Below are 20,240 nucleotides of genomic sequence, written 5' to 3' on the forward strand. Positions count from 1 at the left end.
CTACCCCGTCACCTCGACATATGATCTTGTAGTCGAAACACCACGACCACACGATGATTCTTGCGAACACGTTTTATTCTACTCCAGTCGCCTCTTCCGCCTCGTCTTCCGGTCTGATCGCTCGTGTATACTCGGTTTCGAACGCCTCGTTCTAATACCCGAATCTTCTTCGATTTTGTTTCTTGACAGCCCCTTGCGCGCTGTTGAGAGATCCTTCTGTCGATAGAAATCCACGACATATCCTAGACTTACGGTCGACTTTGCGGTTAACGGCGGCTGGAGGTAGATCCCCTTGTGTCACCCTCCACCACCTTCAAGATGATGTGCAGCGATAATGATTCGCTGGCCTTCATCAAGTCCCTCCACCATGGGCCCTACAACTCCTCATTAGCCTCCTCGGCTTCTTCCTCTTCGGCTTCGGTATGGTCCGATGCCTCTTCTCAACATTCTGACGACACCTCTATTACTGCCCCTACCTCCGGTGTGTCTGAGCCATGCGACGCTTACTGCCACTCGCAGGCGTCTATTAGCCAGGCGCAGATCACCACTTCTTGGGTGAAACAGGCCCAACAGCCGCAGCTCAAGATTGAAGTCCCCCAGGAGGTTCGCCAGAACCCTAGGCGGACCTCAAACAGGCCCGGATGCCCTCCTGTCCTCATGCGCCAAAGCGATCGAAAGGTCAACTTTGTCGATAACCTCGTTGGTAAGCCATGACTCGAAACTACAATCCTGTTCCCCTGGGACTCCCGCTCAACATCAACTTTAGATTCATCGACACAAATCGTGGAGGCCATATGGCCACTGTCCTCAGTGGTTTACCGAGCTGAGATGGGAAGCAAGGCTGTGTTGCCTCTGCGGACTTTCATCCAAGAAACCCTTCGCCGATCTCGCACGAGTTATTCTACTCTACAGGTAGCCTTGTACTACTTGATACTAATCAAACCCCACGTACCTAAGCATGACTTCACTATGGAACAACCGGACGATATCCATTCCAGCAGGGTCCTTCAATGCGGTCGACGTATGTTCCTGGCTGCCTTGATTCTGGCTTCCAAGTACTTGCAAGATCGCAACTACTCTGCGCGCGCTTGGAGCAAGATCTCGGGACTGGCAACTCAAGAAATCAACCAGAACGAGATGGCGTTCTTGCTCGCGGTCAACTGGAAGCTCCACATCACCGACGACGTCTTTCAACGATGGACCGAGATCGTGCTGAAGTACATCCCGTCGCAGCCTCCTTCGCCAGGCGCTTTGTATCCGCAGGCACATGAGCGCGAGGTCCAAGACTGGAAGAATCTCATTCTGAGATTGAACCCTGGATTGGACAATATCGAAGGGCTCCTGCCTTCGATGTCAATGCACATTGCATCTCGTCAGGAAGTGTCGCCCGTGTCGCCCGGATCCACCATCCCGGCTTCGCGCGAACGCGCCATTGCGTTTGGCTGCGAATCCAACGAGGCTACGCCGACCCCCAAGAGCTATCAAACCCCCATGATCATGGAACCGTCTCCTGCCGCTGTGTATGCTTCTGGCCACCATGCCCCAGCTCTTGGACTTTTGCCTACCCCGCGTCTCACCCCACAGATGACGGGTTTCAGCACTCCTGCCGTGAATGCTGCTTCCTGTCTTCTTGGCGGAAGGGGCTCTATGGGCTTTGCCATGGCGCAAGTCTCGAATGTATGCGCTTCGCAGACTTTGGACCGGTGGCCTGCCGCGATGGGAACCTCGCCCCAGGGATACAGCACCATGCGTCGCTCTTCTCTTGCCAACTCAATCTCTACTGCTTCTTCGCCAGAGTCGATGATTTCGGATTCGTCCCGTACTTCACGCTCATCTTCCATCTCATCAGCTTCGTCGTTGGTCAACGCGCCGTTCACCAAATTGGATGTTCAGGCGCGATGCCGGTACGCGAAGCTGTGCAATGAGAGATACAGCGCGAGGCCGGCCATTGCCTCGGTTCCCGAAGACTACGAAGAGAACTGCCTCTCGTCCTCGCCCGAGTCCTACACTGGCCCCATGGGCAAGGACTTGTTGGACATGTCATTAGATACACCATTGGCACGCACAAGTTGCGAAGCGGACGATGCGGCCGACGCTGCCCGCGCTCTACAGGAATTACACAACTACCACCGTACCCATCGGGTCGGTTCCAAGCGGAGCAGGCCCTTGTCGATTGACAATTCTCTCCAGGAGAATGTACGCGAGCTGTTGTGCAGTCAGCAGCACTCGAGCGAACCGCGAGAGTGGTCTGTTAATGCGATGCCCATCCACAACACGCAAGCGACTGGTCGAAAGCGAGTCTGCTACGCCTCCGACGTCCCTACGTCCTATTCCATCCCCTCGCTCCACCCAGCCGTTGGTGGAGCAGGCGGACCTGGCATGTGGGACGGCATCCTTAATTAGGAGAGAGTGTGTGTCCGCACTTACCTTCTCCCGAGGAACACTCTCGCCACCGAATGACAATGCCAGCCGCTTGTGACAATATCCATATATTTCCTTTGTTAAGGGGAGGGTCGAGATGGGCGCTGAGACTTTTGATACCAACTTGGAAGACATCTAGTTTAATAGAGATTAGATGGCGGCCAAGTAGAGGGAGAAAAGTGTGTTTGTTGTCTTGCATGCATTTCCAGGATCAGTCAGGCATTGGGGACTGCTTGGTGAAGGGGTAGCCGTTGTACGTGTACGATTGAGAGAGAGTACGGAAGAGAGAGCTTTTTACTGAAGTCACGGTGTTTTGGAGCATATTCACACAAGTCTTTTTACATTTCGGAATAATGGATGGATATGGTCTGGGGCAAAGACCGGGCGGCAAGCCTGAGGAACCTGACAAGGCAGTCGGTTTTGACGCCTTGAGCCTTCGCAGCATTACTCGGAGTTCTACTACCATTTGGTATTCAGTGGCCACGGTCAAAAGCTGCGAAACGACGAGGAGTGGCAGGCAAGCGGCCGTCGAAAAGCGGTCGCGCCTCCCCTGTCCACGACGCCGTCGAATCGAGCAAAGCAAAAGCACATACATACATAGTATCTGTCTGGCCTGAAAAGGTGTTGCGATTACGATGATCGAAAAGCTTGCAAGGACAAAGAAACTTGAGCAGGCCTGGAGAGAGAATACCCAACCTCGCAGATAAGATAGTATTAAAATATCAAAAAAGGCTTCGAATGACAGCCGGCCAACAACAAAACAGGTTTACTTTATTCTTCATGATTCGACGTTTTCTTTCGTATTGTTCAACATGGCTGATGGTCGAGTGTTTTGGGCTGACTGCGAATAGTGCATATCTGAACAGATGGAGATGTCTATGAGAAGACGAAACGAAAGGGAAAGAAGGAGAACCGTTGTTTTCTCTACCTTGGGACCCGGCGAGCCTGGCTGTCACTTGTCACCCCCTCCCTCTGGCCCCCCTTGCTGTGTGTGACACAGCTCCGGCCAAGTGAGTCATCGCGGGTCTTGTTTTTTTCTCTCTTTTTCTCTCTTCCACCTCACCCATCCTTCTTTGGCACCAACAACAACCCCTGCAGCAGCCTATCGTCCATGCTTGGTTCGCTACGGGCTATGCACTACCATCTACCGCGCCATTGGCAAATTGCCATTTTAGGCAACGCATGGGCACGCACCCCATTCTACCCACCTAGTGTCATATAACGTGTAAGTGAGTGAGTAGTGGTGTTGGTTCCCATCGTGAATTCTCGCCCGCGAAACGTTTGGTTGGATTTCACGGTCGGTACTACTTTGACCGCTGTCTGTCTATCTATCCTCAATGTTTTCTCATTAAATGTGGAGGAGCCACGGGGCGGCCGCCTGTACTGTGCCCTCCTCCCCCATCAATGATCATACCAATAATAATAATAACCATGACAACGGGATTTGGTGTCGTCGCTCGTCACCGGACCAACGAGTGCCCCCATCTCTTGACTATCTCTCTGTGGCGCGTGGCCCCTCTACGGGCGGGTGGCGATAGCTTCCTCCGCTGCCTATCCTGCCTGGCGCTTGTTTGTGGATGGCGATACGGGCAGACCGGGTGTATTTGTCAATGGGCTCGGTTGGGCCAAGACCTTGTCTACGCAATAGACGCTTTGTAGGCAATGTGGACTATTAGGTAAGTGGCCCTACATTGGGTAAATAGGTAGGTAGGCACATGTTGTAGATCACGTTTCGCATTAGGTAGGTCATTTCTTCATCGGTTTGTAAGAAGAGCATGGATGCTAACCGGCTCTTGCTTCTTGGGCGATGCGGAAAAGGCGGCTCGCTGGCTGGGCTGGTCGGAGTTCATCCAGTCACTCCCATCCAGGAAAGAGGTCACATATTCAACGACCACACGTCCTGGAGTTGTATATATTACAAATAAACACGTAAAATCGAGACCATTCATCTATCAACCAGTCAGTCCATTGCTCGTGAATGCCGCAAACGCCAATACACACCTTGGGCCCCCTGTGACATGTCCAAGCCTGCTTCCGAGTGCTTCCCCCTCATTCCCGCCTCTCCCAAGCAGGCCAAGGTAAGATGGAGCTGTGTTGCTCCAGCCCTGGCTTTCGATTACTTACTTACCCCTTAGGTAAGTGGCCGCGTGGAACTTTTTGTAGCACAATGTCGCGAGAAGTGCAGCATGCATGTTGCCCCTTCCGCTTCTTCCCCGGTATGACCTCTCATATGACGCTGAAACCCAAGTGCAGAAAGGAGCTCGGTTGGCAACTTCGTACACTGCCTACTCGTAGTGGAATGATTGGTCTCTCTAACGGTTCCCTCTGAGAGGACACGGGATAACTGAGCCGGGGAATCGATGATTCATGGCGGATCGCTCCCTTGCGGGGATTTCCCGTCGTTTCTCAGATACAGAAAGATAGATCGTGCCCTGTATTCCGAAGGACATCTGACCTGACTGGCAAAAGTCTCACTGGTCTAGAGGAGGCGCGCTCGTGGAGCAGCTTACTAGATTAGATGGCTGGCCCAACAGAAGCGGATACGCCAGACCCATCCATGTCCGTATCCGTATCTCTGTCACTCTGTCCGTATTACTCCCCTCTGGTGATGCTGACGGGTTGTTATTCTGGCAAGCAGACAGATGCTCCCGAATGAGTCACATCCCGGAGTAGCGGTGGTGGTGGCGGCGGCGAGACGGATAAGGAGTAGTTTCTCCACGATACTTTCGCTAGCTTCTTGGTGGGTGTTCTGCCGTTGTTTCTGGAAAAATACCCTCTTCTAGTCACGCACGCTGTTATGTGTCGTGTTAGTCAGCCCAGTCATCGTAACTACAGTGACGTCCGTGATGTATTATAGAACATCCGTAGTGTAATCACACCATCCTGCTCGTAGGTAGTAAAGCTGGCCTTTCGGGAGAACCAGAGGGGTTGCGGATGAAGAACGATGTCGGTCTGCCGGATAGGTATGGACCGGCCGGGCCAACCTGTGATGTTGCGAATTCACACTGTTGGACCAGCCCTTCCTGGTGTCGTCCGATCGCGTATCAAAACGTCTCGGTTTTGAGCCCTGTACCACAATGTCTGGAAAGAGGCCGTGTTTACCTGTGGTGATAGGGATGGCAAGACGACTGTGATGATTGGTAAGGGTCTATTGGAAACGTTAGCATTACGGTTCTGCACACTTCGTCTCTTGCTAAACATAACCATGTCAAAAACGGAAAATAAATGTTGTGTCCATGGGTGCTTATGAGAAGCGATCCTACTCAGAGAGTAGTCGAGTCCCAAAAAGAAAAGAGAAAGTGAAAATGCAAGCACGTTAGGGGAGTTTTTGTTTTTTTGTTGTTGTTTTTTTAGTCCAGAGATGAGAATTGCCATATCTCCATCTATCTAAGATGCTCATGCTATCTGAAAGCAGTATGTGATGAATCTCGCATCAACGATACCATTCATGATCGTGATGATATCCCTGGGAGAAAAGTATGAACCACTTTAGACTCGTGATTGCTCCCGATTCCAGGAACATTGAGATCAAGCCAATTCCATCTCAAAAACCGCATAGACCGGTTCACCTTCAGAACAGTGGTGTTTGTGCAGAATCTGCAGCATCGCCGAGGTGTATTTGCAAACAATCGCCGAGATGCTGTTTACCAGGCAGAAGCACCCTCATTCGAGGCACCACCTCCAAACGAAGCATCACCTCCAAACGAGGCGCCACCTCCAAAGGAGTCACCGCCACCACCCCAGGCGTTGTCTCCAGCGGAGTCGCCAGCAGCACCCCAGGAGCCATCATCACCACCACCAGATCCACCAACAGCCTCGTCCTCAATCTCATCAGAGTCGTAATCGAACTTGAGATTAGCGACTTCAGTGCCCTCAGGAACCCACTGCTGCAGGAAATCGGGGATTTCCTGCTTCTGTTCAAGCAGATTGAAGGTCAGCTGTTCGGCCAATGGCTCATCACGCTCAGTGTAGAACGAGTAAGCAACACCTTCGTTGCCAATGCGACCAGTTCGACCTGATATTGTTAGCGCACGATCACGTATTAGCCAAGAACTCATCAACTTACCAATGCGGTGAGTGTACTCGGTAATGCCGCCATGGTCGGCACTAGGGAGGTCGTAGTTGATCACATGTCGAATGTTCTTCACGTCAATACCACGGGCAGAAACACCGGTGGTGACCAGGATGGGGGCTCTTCCAGTGCGGAAAGCGCGCATAGAGTCCTCACGCTCACGCTGAGTACGATCGGCATGCATCGAGGTGACAGGCATACCCTTGTGGAACAGGTAATCGTCAAGCTCATCTGCAGTGCGCTTGTTGTTGACGAAGATGATGGTTCGACCGGGCTGAAGGTCGAAGAGAAGATCGACAATGGCCGTCTTCTTCACGGTGTGGTCAACCCAGATGATGTCTTGCTTGATGTTCTGATGGGTTGATCCAATTCGGCCGACACGGATGCGAACATGCGACTCAGCAAGGTGAGTCTTGGCGAGCTTACGAACGGCCGCAGGAAAGTGGCAGAGAAGAGCATGTACTTGATGTTGCCCTCCTCTTGTTCTGGCTTGGTGTCAGTAGATGAAACAAATTCCAATCGGATGCGAGGGTTGCTTACCACCACCGCTCAGAATCTTGTTGAACTCATCCTCCCAGTCCGCGTGAAGCATCTCATCAGCCTCATCAATGACCATGTACTTGACGCGGCGCAGGGTCAAGACATGGGGGCGATCCATGAGATCAATCAGACGTCCTGGGGATGCAATGAGAATATCACATCCCTTTCCCAGCTGATAGATTTGATCGCGCATGGGACCACCGCCGTAAACGACACAAGGGCGGAGCATGGTTCTGTAGCAGAACTTGCGGGCCTCATTGAAGATCTGAACTGCAAGCTCACGAGTGGGAACAACCACGACGACCAGAGGCTCAGCTCGAACAGGTCCACAGCCAAACTCAATGTCCGAAGGGCTGGGGCGAGGAGCGGCCAGCTTCTTAGCCTTGCCCATCAGGTGGTTGAGAATAGGCAGTAGATAAGCAGCGGTTTTGCCGGAACCTGAGAATGTATTAGACGACAAACAAGACAGCGTCCAGGTGACTACTTACCGGTCTGGGCAATGGCAATGACATCATGACCCATCTTGATTGCAGGAATGCAATAACGTTGGATGGGTGTGGGAGTCTTGTAGCCGCACAGCTGAACGTTCTTGTACATGACGGGGTGCAGGCCAGCAGTCTCAAAGGTCTTGATAGGGACGATACGAGCCATGCCCTCTTGCAGGACCTCAATTTGAGCAATCCTAATACTGGTTAGCAAGAGGCCGGTTGGGCGAGGCAGTCACTACTTACTTGTCGAACTGCTCACCGGGCTTGGAGCGGTCTTCAGGCTTGCCAAAGATGGCGACCTCCAGCTCAGGGTACTCAGGTCCAACATCACCCTCATCACCGTCGAACAGGTAGACTGGGGCATTGCCATCCCACTCTCCAGTGTTGTCATCGCTGTAGTTGTACTGAGTGGGCTTCTCCCACTCATGCTTGGGAGCGTCGCGACGCTCGTAGGGGAAGGGAGGGGGACAGCCTTGGCCTCCTCTGGCTCATCAAGAGCAGCCTGCATATCGCCAGTGCCCCAAGCGTCACCGGCAGGGGCATCATTGACAGGCTCATTGGCACCCCAGCCATTGTTGGACGAATCGCCGTTGAAGGACATCTTGACGAGCGTTGTCTGAGTTGGTACAAGACCTGTCGAGGAAAAAAGAGTCAGTACCAATGAAAGAGTAGAGCGTATATGGCAGGATACTGGTTCAGACAGGCTGGGGATGATCCATATAAGATGCGTCTGCTGTATCTTCAATGGTTTGACCCAAACAAGTGGGAAGACGTTTGAAGATAGATGTAGTAGTAACAGGTATTGTAGCCTCGGGCTGACAGGATCAGAAGGAGGATGAGGTCGCATTAAGCAATTGCCATGAAGAAAGGGAGAAAGAAAAAAATCGAGGGATGAGAGGAAGGCATCCCATGATTGAACTTACGTGAGGTGTGTAGACGAGGTACTGTTGGGTGGTGACCAGCAGTTGACGAATACCTAAGGGCCAACTAAGATGAGCTGGTTGAATATGTCAGCCAACTTGAACAGACAATAAAATAATGGAACAAGGTTGCGTGGAGGCAGGCTTGAGAGGTGAGGCAGCATCAAGGAGGAAGGAACAGTCCATATGGGAGGGGGTGACAACAGATGGTTATGTTGGTCCCGACACATCCACAGTGATGAAGTGATTACCTTGGAGAAAGCACGTGTTGGCTGAAGGTGGCCAAGAGGTGAGTGGGTTTCTTGATGACAAGAGGCAGAACCCAGAAAAGAACTTGGTACTTGATGTTGTGGGCAAGGCAAACAACACAATACGCGAGTGGAATATCTGGTATGATGGAAAGGCGCCAAATGATTTGGGAGAGGAAGTAGCACCCAAGACTTGGATGACCAGGACGACAGGCCACGAGAGGACAACCCCCAAGCCTCTGTTGCACGAGAAGATTGATGTGTGTTGACCTGAAGTGGAGTGACGTCTGTTCACCTTGGATGCGGTATTGTGAAGTGAAGTGAGGTGTTGTGCTTATCTTGGACGGAGATAAGTGTTTACTTACCTTCAAAGGATGGTTGAAGCCTCGCCGCACTTCACCAGGCGATGTCCAGTGATGTGTGTGATGGCAGGGAAGGTGATGGAAGAAGGGAAAAAAAGAGATGGATGTAAGGGAAATGCTGGCTTACCTTTGCTTGCTTTGCTTGCTTTGCTTGCTTTGCTTGCTTTGCTTGCTTTGCTTGACCTTTCCAAGGTTGAGGTGCGATCTGCAAGATTTTCTGTGCTCGAGAAACCTCTTACCTGACTGTGCGGGAAAAGGTGAAGAGGAGAGGAAGGAAAGAAGGGAAGGCAGAGAAGTGGGAGGTCCTTTTGTAGGGTTTGGGAAAAGACCTGGGACCAGCCGGGATTCCCTGGAATCAACCGCTTGATGCCTGGGGCTTCCTCTGGCGGAATTGAATGCTTAGGAGTTTATGTGCGAACGCGTAGCGGGGGAGAGAAAATCCCGGAAGGCAGGGCGTCGTCGATGACTTCGGCGCCGGGATGGTGGAGGAGAGAAGAGGCGGGTATAAGTGAGGAAAGGGTGGTGATGGGTGTTAGGCCAGGAAGGTGGGATGTATCTGTGTGTTTATATCCTTCAGGGAGAAGGCACGATGGGTCAGTTGGGACCAAACGCTATCTGGCGCACCTGCCGCCCCTTTCCAGTTGTTATACGGATAGCGTTCCAGAGATCGACTCTGGACGGGCATATGGTTGTTTACATCTTCCAGTTTTCAATATTTACACATGTAGCATCGCGTTTCTTTGCACATCTGCAGGTGATGCCATGTACTGTAATCTCCAGTTACGGGCATCTACGAAATTCATGTCTGTCACGTTCACTGGAGCCAGATTCTTTATATTTTTGAGGACCACCTGAGGCCCTTTGATGCAGCAGAAGGCCCATCACATCAAAGAACGCATGCTGGATACGCATCAATGACTGTGAATGTGCAACTCCAAGCGGAACTCCATGCTTTCAAACAGTGAACACTCTTTTCCCTGGACCCTGGGGTGTCTAGAACATATCTCGGTGTTGTTAGTAGTCACGGGCCAATGCTGCTGCTTCTTTCGAATACTTTTAGGATGGACCAGGAAGAAAGGAGACACAGGGTGCATGAGGAGCAGACCTTGATAACTATCCTCCCAAGTATGTGGTAAGCAATTGCAAGTGAAATACCGCAGATGCCATAATGTCCATTCAATAGATCTCATGCTGGGAGTTTTACGTGACTTTACTTTATTCGTTCTTGTGTGGGTGTATGGCAGTTATTCTACATGATATACCCAGCCCATAACCGTTCATCATCATCATCAGTTCGTGAAGTGATCTCGTAGTTACCCATGCCCTCCCTCAAGACTTTGTCGAGGGTCGCGGCAGCTCGTCCAGCCAGGCCGCCCTCCTTCTTCGCAGCATCGACGCCAGTCGCAATGGCTTCGCCAAAGCGCCTTTGGTATACATCCTGCCGATCCTCGCGATTCCGGTAGATCTCTCCATCCTCGTCTCGGGGCGGCTTGAACAAGCCCAGATAACCATAGGGGTCGGGGTTGGTAGGAAGACGACAGAAGTTTCCAAGCCAGTCTTCCGAGACCCAGGGCCGTGGCGACTCGGCCTTGAACCCGTACTCGAAGAATTTAGAGAGCACGAGCATCTGCCGCGGGAATGCCTGACCGTGTTTCTTGGCTCCGAACGTAGTTCTGGGTGCAGAGGTCCAACCCCCTTTGCCCGGAGTCGGGATGGCACTCCTCACAGTCCACCCCAGGACCGAAGTGAGATCCTTCAGCGGTTTCACCCAGCACCCGGCCCCGGATACGACACTGTCTCCTGCAACGTCGAGAAGCCATTCCATGTAATTCAGTCCATCGTCCTTGATGTCTTGGGTGATATGTGTCATGGCACCACGAATGTATAGGATGACCTTTTCGACATGAGGCGCAACTTCGTCGGCTGGCAAAGCTTTCAATAGCTTCAACAGCTGAGCCCGGACGGACTTGGAGATGTCTGTCATCAGCGGAAGTATTTTGTTGAGCAGCGTGTGCGTGCCAACGGGATTGGTCGGAGGCGTGGTTGACAGCTGGCTCGTCAGATATGCCAAGGCATCTCGCCGTTGTGTGTCGGATCTTGAACCCGCAAGGGAGAAGAAATGCTTGAAACGGTCGTTGGCATCAGGGGCATCTTCAGTCAGTTGCTTGTTGATAACGATAGCTGGGGTGCGAGCATTAGCATATTGATCGTTGGGACTTATTCGCCGAGGCTACAGCAAGTAGGATGAGGATAGAAGATACCTTTGGATTTGAAGCTGGTATCCGTGAAATTGTCAGGCTTTGCCTTGGCTTTGCCGACCTTCAACTTGGGCTTCGCGAAGTCCTTCTTCTTCTCCGCCTTCTTCCTGTTGCTGGATCCCATCTTGGCCCAGGCATTTGGAAGACACACTTCCAATGAGAGACGCAGCGCAATGTCGTAATACCATACCTGGGCAGTTTCGCCGATCCGCCAGTAACTTTTTAGCGGTCAGTCGCGGCAGTTTCGCAGCGCATGTGCAGTGTGGAGCAACAGCTGGCCATGTGGCTGGAGCTTGCTCCATATGTTTGATTGATTACATGCGGGAGCCCCGCGATACTCCTAATCAGTTAGATAGGAATCACCTAGGAACTATTCGACACACGCATTTGCGAGAATTGAAGACTTCGATTCACGTTTGATCGGCCAGCGAGTCCTGCGCGAGATAGCCTTCGTACAGCCAATCAATATGGCAGATAAAACTCTTGTACGTTCCTGTCATGCAGCGCCTGTCTTTCCAGAATGCGCGTAACTGATGCTAAGTCCTATTAAGCCAGCCATCGCCAACGATACAATGGCCGATGCTCTCCATCGGCTATCGAAGAAGCCGGGCGTGAAAGCCTGGATCATGCTCGACCGTACATCCGGCGCTGTCATAAAGACCAATGGCCAGATTGCTGCCATCAGGCCAGCCCGTTCCGCGACCAGCACCACCGACTCGGCGACTTCCTTACCAACTCCTACTGGCGGCTCCTTCTCTGCCGAAGTTACCTCGGGCGGCGCAGACAATGAAACACAAGCGGCTCAGGAGCTCGGAAGCATGGTTTGGGGGTTCTTGAGCACTGCTGGAAGTTTGGTGCAAGAGATGGATACAGAGGTAAGGGGGTTTGCCGACTATCTGACATATTGCGACAACGAGAGCTGACCGCTTCACTAGGATGAGCTGAAACTGCTACGACTGCGTACGAAAAAGCAGGAGCTCGTCATAGTCCCCGAATTAAAGTACATACTGGTCGTGATTCACGATACGCCACCGGCATGAGCATACCATCCCCAGGTGGTGCAAATACGAGGCCACTCCGGGAAACGGTTTGCTACATGGCCATAAATGCAGACCTCGAGTATGCCACCAGAGTAGGCTAAATATCTCTTGCAGTCGGCGACCTTCAGGAGGTTGCGACAGATTGGTGGCTTTCTTGGCGTTAGGAGTTTACTTGATAGATTGATACCCCGAAAATGATGCGCCGGATACATATGAGAGGACGGGGGAGTGCGGCTCGCAATCGAAATCGATTCTTCGGCGGTATGCAAATCAGTCATTGCCAAATCGTTGTGTTTCACCAGAAGCTATAGAAAGCAGCATGCGATCCTGCGCCCCCAAATTACGAGTGACGGGCTATATGTTGACGAAGGATAGAGCATATGCGGCTAGGCAGCCGCCTCGCACCGACTTTGTGTCAAACAGCAGCACGATGCGTTTCCCAAATAACCTCAACTCAAAGGACCCTTGCTTGGCCAGAGCCTCTCAGCTCAAGATATGCGAGGGCGCAGGCACAACGGAGACAAGACAGGAGAGGGTTGACGCCCCAAACTGCCGGTGCTTGCTCGGTCTCTCGGCTAAGTGCCTCTTGGGTAAGAGATATGGCACTTGGCAATTAGAGTTGGGTGCGTTAGTCGTTGGGACGGGGTAAAGTTTGGCCCCTTGAAATTGAATCATTCCTCTTTCTCAGGCAGCCGAAATAGACGGTACGACTCCGTACGAGGGTATGGAATCGAATCAGGGGAAAGCGGACGGCAACCTACTGTTCAGTAAGCTTTCTACAACTACGAGACTAGACCAACCCTTATTAGTTGCCGGATCTAGTTGTAGGTCGCCCCGGGGCGGCGCATAGCAAAATAAAGCGTCAAGCCTCCGCCGTTTAGATGGAGCCAATCCACATGAACCTTCTAGCAGTTCGTTAAGAAACTGCTGCAACACGAGATTACAGGGGGAGCGGGATTTCAGCCTATCCGCCGGTAAACACATGAAACAGAGATTGCCGAATGCATCAACAGGGCTGACCATTTGTACACACTCTCTCAAAGAGGGATTCGCTGTTCTGTTATGCTGAGGACGATCCTACCGGCAATCGCAGCGGTGAATCATGACCTATGGAAGGTGCTAGTACAATAATCTGGAGCTGTCTGTTCCGGATCGCTATCATCGACGGAATGGCTGGCGGTAAGCGGTAGCAAGGTAGTAGTAATCGCCGTGCGTCTAAGGCATGTGTGACAAGTCACCAGTCAGGGTCTAGAAGCAGAGACACGAGCGAGTGCCGAAAACAGGGTCGACAACGTGAACTGTTCCAGGTTGCATTGCAGAGAAGTGGCCAAGATGATCCCGACCCGATTGCACGTTGACCTTACAGGAGCAGCCCACCAACCACTCTGGCAATGGAAGGACATGCAGTAGACGACAAAAACCGGTTCTTTGGTGGCCTATGCATACTTGCTGAAACCGCCATCAATTGAACGATAGCTCTCAAGGGTTGAAGCTGGCGCGCTTGGGACAGCATCGGAAAGTTGCCGACGAGACCGTCTCTGCCTTCAGCCTCGGAAACTACCTGCGTGCCAATACTACTACAACTACTGGCGGGGCGATATTGGCATATTTGATCTCTCTCTGGTCGATCCGATCATGGAGTATTCCCGACCAGCACCAGGGTCGGAGGACAAGTTAACCGCACGATGAAACATTGGCCGCCGAGGACCAATGAAAGAGGCGGGCGCCCGTCCTGCGGGTCTCTATCCAGATGGTTGTTTGCCGAGCATGTCTGCATGTGGCATCTGGCAATGCATCTGGACACTTCCTTGGTTTGTTCTGGCTGTTCCAGATTGTCCGTTGCCCTCTTCCAACGTAAGCCCGGGTCTGGATTACCACGGTGGCTTGCAACGGCGCCTATGCTGTGGTATCAGATCGGTTGGTTCAGCCCACGTATGTATGATGGGGAAGCAAGATTGGCGGGCTGCCCTTACGCTACATGTATGCATGCATGCATCATCTACTTGAGGCGAGCTAGTCAGCTCATAGAAAGCCCATGCTGTAAAGAGGCCTGGCGTGGTGCGTACCAAAAGATGCTGGCAATACTTATTGCGGAAAGGCATCAACCTGAACCTGGTTTCCTGACGTGTTGAAACCCGAGAATAAGTGGCCAGTACCCATTGCTAACACACGAGGCTCGTCCCTCCCGGATCTGTGCTTCTGGGCCTACAGTATTGATCTATCTAAACCAGCACCTGGTGTTGACTGAATTCCGCCCACGCCCCTTCTCTGGCCCTATCCTCACCATCTGTCGTCGGAATCTTGCTGCATTCGTGCGACTAGGGGTTTCTCTCAAATATATCCTTGGCCAAGACCAAAGTTGGTGCTCTACTACCTACCACTCCGTGCAATTTGAAACCCGACGAAAAGCATGGGACAATAGCAGATCATCGTCATGCCTGGCAGTCTTGCTGAGAGAAGGAAGATGCCGTCCTTCACTATATTCAAGCGTGGGGCACGCGAATTTATTAATAAACCCGACAAGCGAGAGCAGGCCCCAGCCGACGCCGGCAGAGGCCCGGCATTCGACAGCAACGCCAATGTCAATGCCAATGCAAATGCGAATGCAAATGCGCAAGGGCAAGATCCAGGGCCCGATCAAGATGACGATGCGAAGCCGTCCAGCAAAAGACAACCCTTGAAGGAACTAATCCGGCGGGCCACCGTGTCGCGGAGGGGACGACCAGCCAAACTGCAGAGACGCCGGAGCGCCATGGCAACAACGACAACGGTAACTTCGCGCACGCGGTCGGTGAGTTGTAATGTTCCATCAGTCCGGCCTCGATTACATACTTCCAAGTTCTCCAAGTTCTCCAAAGTCCCGAGTCCAGCCTGCCAGCTGCACAGTCGCCTGTTCGCACCTGACGGCCTCACTTACAGTTGAGGCTACTACCTAAGCAGCCGTAGTAGTTGATCCCCCGACTCTCAACTTCTCAAGTGAGGGGAGCACTGTCGCATGACCTCGGACGATGTCTGCATTGGTCCGAAATTCTGGTAGGAACTCGAGTGCGGTATCAGACCATCATAGTGGACTTCTCGACCTCTTCCCTTCCGTCCCAATTTGTTTTTCTGGCAGGGGGCCGCTCGTAGCGGTGAATTGACACTAACCAAAGTATCCTCCCCATCATAGCACACCACCTCGAACAGCTCCCCACCGGTTTCAGCAGCTGCCGTGAGATCTCCACGCTCGCCCATTGACCCGAACAAACCTCTGCCCTCTCCGCCTCCTCCTGGCACCGTCGACAAGGCAGATGGACAGCGAGCCGTCCCCAAGGTATTGAAACTCAAACGCATCATGGCCACTCTAAGCGACGTCGAGATCGAGAAGCTCTTCTCGGGTGCTCCACAATACTTCGCCCGTAGCCAGGGTCTCGGCACCGGAGCTCCGGTAAGCACCTTTTCCCGCCCGTTTCCGTCCCTCCATTGCCTGCCCCCTTTCCTGATTCCTGCCGCCTCCCGGTTCCTGCGCGGTCGCTGGATTGGGCGACAACTGCTGTTCGTCGTATGACGGCTGGCTCGGGAACGCGTCGTGTCCCTCCCTGCCTACGTCCCCCTTTCCCAGAACATCGCTAACAGCATCTGGTAAAGCATCCGTCGGTGGCGTTCCCATGGGATGAGGAATTGACCATCCGAGACTTGAGTGATCATACTCAAATAGAGCACGATGCATGGGGAAACGTTACAGCAAGTCCTCGGATCATTCACAGAGACCCTTGGTCTTGCAAATCACCAACCGGCAAGAAACGGCCTCACTTCAGTTCGAAATGCTCCGAACGGCCCAACATGCTGAGCATGCAGGGGCTCGAAAAGGGCTCCCTGGGCTACCAAGCAGCCTTGGAGTTGGCTGTTGCCGATGCACTGCAGGACGAGCAGTACGGCTTTGACAGCTTGGGTGCCAAGTCTCACATCGTTGTTGACAGGCGCCAGCAGCTCGTCAATTCCAAAGATGGGCTACGGGGTCTCGATGAAGCTGGCATCATGGAGCTACTAATCGGATGTGAGCAGAGGTACCAGTCGGATCGCAAGGACAAGACTATGCGGCCGACTGAGCTTCATAATGAGCTTTTCTCAAAGATCCTTCACCCGCCAAGCAGGCTTGTCGATCCGAGTGATCCGTGTAGCTTAGCCGGCCAGATTTATGCCTTGGTCAAGATCCTTGCAGTCGCCAATGCTTGGATCGACTTTTCTCGTGTCGAATGGCGGATACGCCTTGGGCAAATTCTATGGGGCATCCCACTGGATGACGAGCTTGAGGACGGATCTTCCATCAACGAGGGAGTCGACGATCAGGACCGGACTGAAGAGCGTTACTGGCTCCTCATACAGCTGCTCCTGGCCTGCGAATTGCTTATCCGACTAGACATCATAACGGATGGTGATGAATTTGGGGCAGCAAATCTGAGGATGGCGGAAATCCATCGGTTTGAAAAGGAGGCGAACGCTTCTGTAAGGTGGTCGCTGCTTCTCGCCCGCACTTGGCTCGAAAACATTACTGTAACCAAGACTGAAGCACCTCACTCGGGGAGCTTCTACGCCGAAAGGCTGGCTCACGTCTCTGACAAACAAAATGTCCCTCAAACACGATCACATCGGGTCGCACTACGTCGGTTCTCACTATGTCGACTCCTCACAACGCCACCCAGAGTATTTGTATGCTATCAAAGGACGTTATACCGAGAGACAAGTTGAGGGTCTCGTGCAATTTGCGCGGAAACTACGCTGGCCAGACATTGAAACATATGTCACCGGGGTGTCTATCAATGCACCTGCAATGGCTCGGGCAACGCCTATCAATACGCCACTGGCTACCAGTGATACTAATCGTTCTTCATATTTCGGCGGAGAAAGGAAAACCGGGGAAATCCAAAGAAAACCATCAAGAAGGCGCAAGGTGGAAGCAGCATTGCACCCTGCTGGCTGGCTATCGAAGTCATACTGCTCCGGACTCATCCTGCCCGGCGAAGCCTTGTCACACTTCCTCATGTCTACACTACTTGAGAATGACCAAGACGCCATGTCTAAATTGGGACCTATGTCAAACCTATGCGGCGGGTTTATTTATCGCGGCAAGAGCTTCTGGAGTACCGCCTGTATTGTTGGGCGCGTCTTGGCTGCCGGACGAGGGGCAGCTGAATGTATGGGCTGGATTAGCACGGACGTTACTCCCGAAAACATGAGCGATAGGTGGCTTAACATCAATGTTGAGGACATTCCTGGTAAGTATCGGTCGTTCCCGCAAACTTCACCGAGTAATCCACTGACAGTTTCCAGATGACGTCGCGCGCACCGGGAGAAAGGCTCGTCTCTGGGGCAAGACGATCGTTGAGCGCGAGTCTGACGTGCTCGGAGATGCTGACCCCTCAAATGTTCTACCAGCGGATTTCATCATCCCCCTTGAAAACAACTATGCAGAACCACCACCCTCGAATATCAGGATCGAGCTGAGATCGCTAGATCTCCTTGCCCCTGTGGACAGTGCTCACTCAACACCAACTACCGAGAGAGACATGACCCCTTTCTCCGACTCCAGCACCGTCTCTGCAATTCACACCTATCCTGCTACAACATCTTTCACCATGACCCACGACTCGCTAGAACAGGGTCAAGACCATGATTTCTCTCTGGCAAAAGATGTATATTTTGTTACCGCACATCCCTGTGTACCATCAAGCCGCGTTAAGCTCCTCAAGTCGCCGTCAAGTCCGACGATACAGCAGGTAGATGTAGACGGCCACGACTGGAACAGCAAAGCCCCGAGCTCAGCTTATATCACTGGTATGTCACTCTTCTTGCAACATTGTGTAGGACTTCGACCACGCTGCTAACAATCCCCCTAGGCCACCCGCTTCACAAGTTTTATTCATACACATCCATCCACTTGACCGAGCTCTTGAATAAATCCAATGCAACCCTTGAAGACCTGGTCGGCGCTAATCCGATCGACCCGTCACCCAGGAGGAGGGCCTCTTCCACACCGCGGCCATCGCGTGTGCTCGTCATCGACTGCATCACGGGCTTTGCGCCACCAACATCGCCCGAGATGGCATCGCTGTCCCGCGTCAGCTCCATCTCAGCCGACTTCGGGCTCGAGCCCTTGTCCGGATCAACTCCGTCGCTCCGGCTGCAAAACCCTCCCCGTGGTAAAAACGGTGGTGGTGGCGACTCGGCCACATCAGAGCGGCTGCCACTGAACACCACGGCAACCTCGGTGTCTTCGGCGTCGTCTTCGTCGTTTGGGGGCCGCAGGGCTTCCAGGATCGACCCTCCTCCTACTCCCGGGGCCGAGTCCAAGATGCGCATCCCCTCGCGCCGGAGGCAGTTCGGCTCGGATCTCGAGGTCATGGTCCGGGCGCTCTGTGCCGAGAGGGGCTGGAACGCCATCGTCAGCCGGCGCAGGCGCGGCTGCCTGGCCTGCGCGATCCGCGAGGCGGGCGCGCTGGGATGGAGAGTCGTTATCCGGGTTGAGTAAGGTAGTAGCAGCACCTATATGTATAGAAAACCCCATGTTCCAAAAATATGTTTGAAACGAAACAAAACGATACGATACAGTGTATGTTTGTAGGTTTAGGCGTGCTGGATAACCGTCTGACGCGGAGTCAGGAATCGGAACGTTCTTTCTTTGCTTTCTAGTTATGGATTTTCATCGTGGCGGGCGTTTTATGGGTAAACGATACGGATATCAGGGAACAGGATCATTCATCATCATCGTTATTTGCAAACAGAACATCAAGGAAACAGAGAGATCGCAAAGAAAAGGAAAACAGTAAGAAAGAAGAAGAAAAAACACAAGCCTCCGCATGCATGCATACTTGTTTTGTTTGCCTTTATTCTCATCGACATACGGGGCATACATTAAGGAGTCTCTACCCTTTGGTGTCATGTGGGCTATCGGTCTGTGTTGGTATACGAGTGACACATCTTTCTCCCATTTCCGAGATACCCTTCAGAATATCCAAAACGAGAGGCAATACAATTACAAGAAGATTCCCCTTTCTACATGACATTACCCGAGCGAAACTCAGCATCCTGTGCCAGTATGTGTATATTTGTTTTATCTGCCTACCATTGCTGAAAAGGAGTAATGCGATTGCATGGTCTTGTGCAGCGGTGTCTACTTAAGTTCACATAGAAGTGTATTACCTGGTTTGTTCATGTCCAAGTAGCCGATTGATTCCAAACCCGGAGGGCACCTCAGTCCTGCCTAGGTAGCCATTGCTATGTACCAACCTAGAGTAATATGTTGTTTACTCACCTGGCTTACAATAACTCACTCTTAGCTTGAATAGTATGGACAGTTAGCCAAATAAGAAGACTCAACACAGCAGTATGTCTGCCCATAGTGCACGGGGAACCCAACGAGGAACTTGGTATTTCACCATTTCTATCTTGATATATGCCTATGCTGAACCCCCAACGCCGCGCTCTAATTGGGTATATGAGTTGACAACCAACGCTGCAGTGGTCGAAGTTTATGGACCATTTTCTGCTCGAAATACATAGCATGATCTCTGCTGTCGGCCCTCGCATCTTCTTGTTGCTCCTTAGAGAGACATGAGAGCTAGCAAATTTCTTGACCAGACCGTCTCTATCTAAACGTCCACTGTACACCTAGTGCTCTCTGATCAGGAGCCGGTGCTGTCAAACTATGGAAACCAGTATAACTCTTGGTCACAGTAGGGTGTAAATGGTCAACCTGGCTCGTGAAGCCGTACAAAGAGACTATCTCAACGCTGGTGATATTTTGGTCGGATACGGCAGGATATGTCTGAGGCTCTCGAGGCTTCCAACAGAGAAAGCCGCAAGTGGTATCATCCCTGCAGGGGATGGCATGGTATCAAATAACCCAAGGGTC

General features: G+C 52.3%; 5 protein-coding genes across 5 annotated transcripts; 3 read left to right on the forward strand and 2 right to left on the reverse strand.

Annotated features, from left to right (window-relative positions):
* Nucleotides 1–318: 318 nt before the first annotated feature.
* On the forward strand, nt 319–2,403 carry PG997_011173 (uncharacterized protein; the record flags this gene model as incomplete). Its single annotated transcript, XM_066815488.1, has 2 exons — nt 319–703; nt 767–2,403. The coding sequence occupies 2 exons, from the start codon at nt 319–321 to the stop codon at nt 2,401–2,403; spliced, it is 2,022 nt and encodes a 673-aa protein (XP_066664778.1).
* A 3,662-nt stretch (nt 2,404–6,065) lies between these two features.
* On the reverse strand, nt 6,066–8,122 carry PG997_011174 (DEAD/DEAH box helicase; the record flags this gene model as incomplete). Its single annotated transcript, XM_066815489.1, has 6 exons — nt 6,066–6,436; nt 6,488–6,982; nt 7,034–7,471; nt 7,522–7,715; nt 7,765–7,949; nt 7,991–8,122. The coding sequence occupies 6 exons, from the start codon at nt 8,120–8,122 to the stop codon at nt 6,066–6,068; spliced, it is 1,815 nt and encodes a 604-aa protein (XP_066664779.1).
* A 2,178-nt stretch (nt 8,123–10,300) lies between these two features.
* Nucleotides 10,301–11,433, reverse strand: PG997_011175 (Rix1 complex component; the record flags this gene model as incomplete). The annotated part of the gene is made up of 2 exons (XM_066815490.1): nt 10,301–11,232; nt 11,313–11,433. The coding sequence occupies 2 exons, from the start codon at nt 11,431–11,433 to the stop codon at nt 10,301–10,303; spliced, it is 1,053 nt and encodes a 350-aa protein (XP_066664780.1).
* Nucleotides 11,434–11,776: 343 nt separating this feature from the next.
* PG997_011176 (uncharacterized protein) lies at nt 11,777–12,349 on the forward strand (the record flags this gene model as incomplete). Its single annotated transcript, XM_066815491.1, has 3 exons — nt 11,777–11,794; nt 11,861–12,184; nt 12,245–12,349. 3 exons carry the CDS (start codon nt 11,777–11,779, stop codon nt 12,347–12,349), a joined length of 447 nt encoding a protein of 148 aa, XP_066664781.1.
* A 2,752-nt stretch (nt 12,350–15,101) lies between these two features.
* PG997_011177 (uncharacterized protein) lies at nt 15,102–18,857 on the forward strand (the record flags this gene model as incomplete). Its single annotated transcript, XM_066815492.1, has 6 exons — nt 15,102–15,140; nt 15,519–15,776; nt 15,965–16,834; nt 16,899–17,604; nt 17,660–18,163; nt 18,226–18,857. The coding sequence occupies 6 exons, from the start codon at nt 15,102–15,104 to the stop codon at nt 18,855–18,857; spliced, it is 3,009 nt and encodes a 1,002-aa protein (XP_066664782.1).
* Between the last annotated feature and the right edge of the window lie 1,383 nt (nt 18,858–20,240).

The sequence above is a fragment of the Apiospora hydei genome (genome assembly GCF_038363865.1).
Source record: "Apiospora hydei strain CBS 114990 chromosome Unknown utg000008l_segment0_segment0, whole genome shotgun sequence".
Lineage (NCBI taxonomy): Eukaryota > Fungi > Ascomycota > Sordariomycetes > Amphisphaeriales > Apiosporaceae > Apiospora > Apiospora hydei.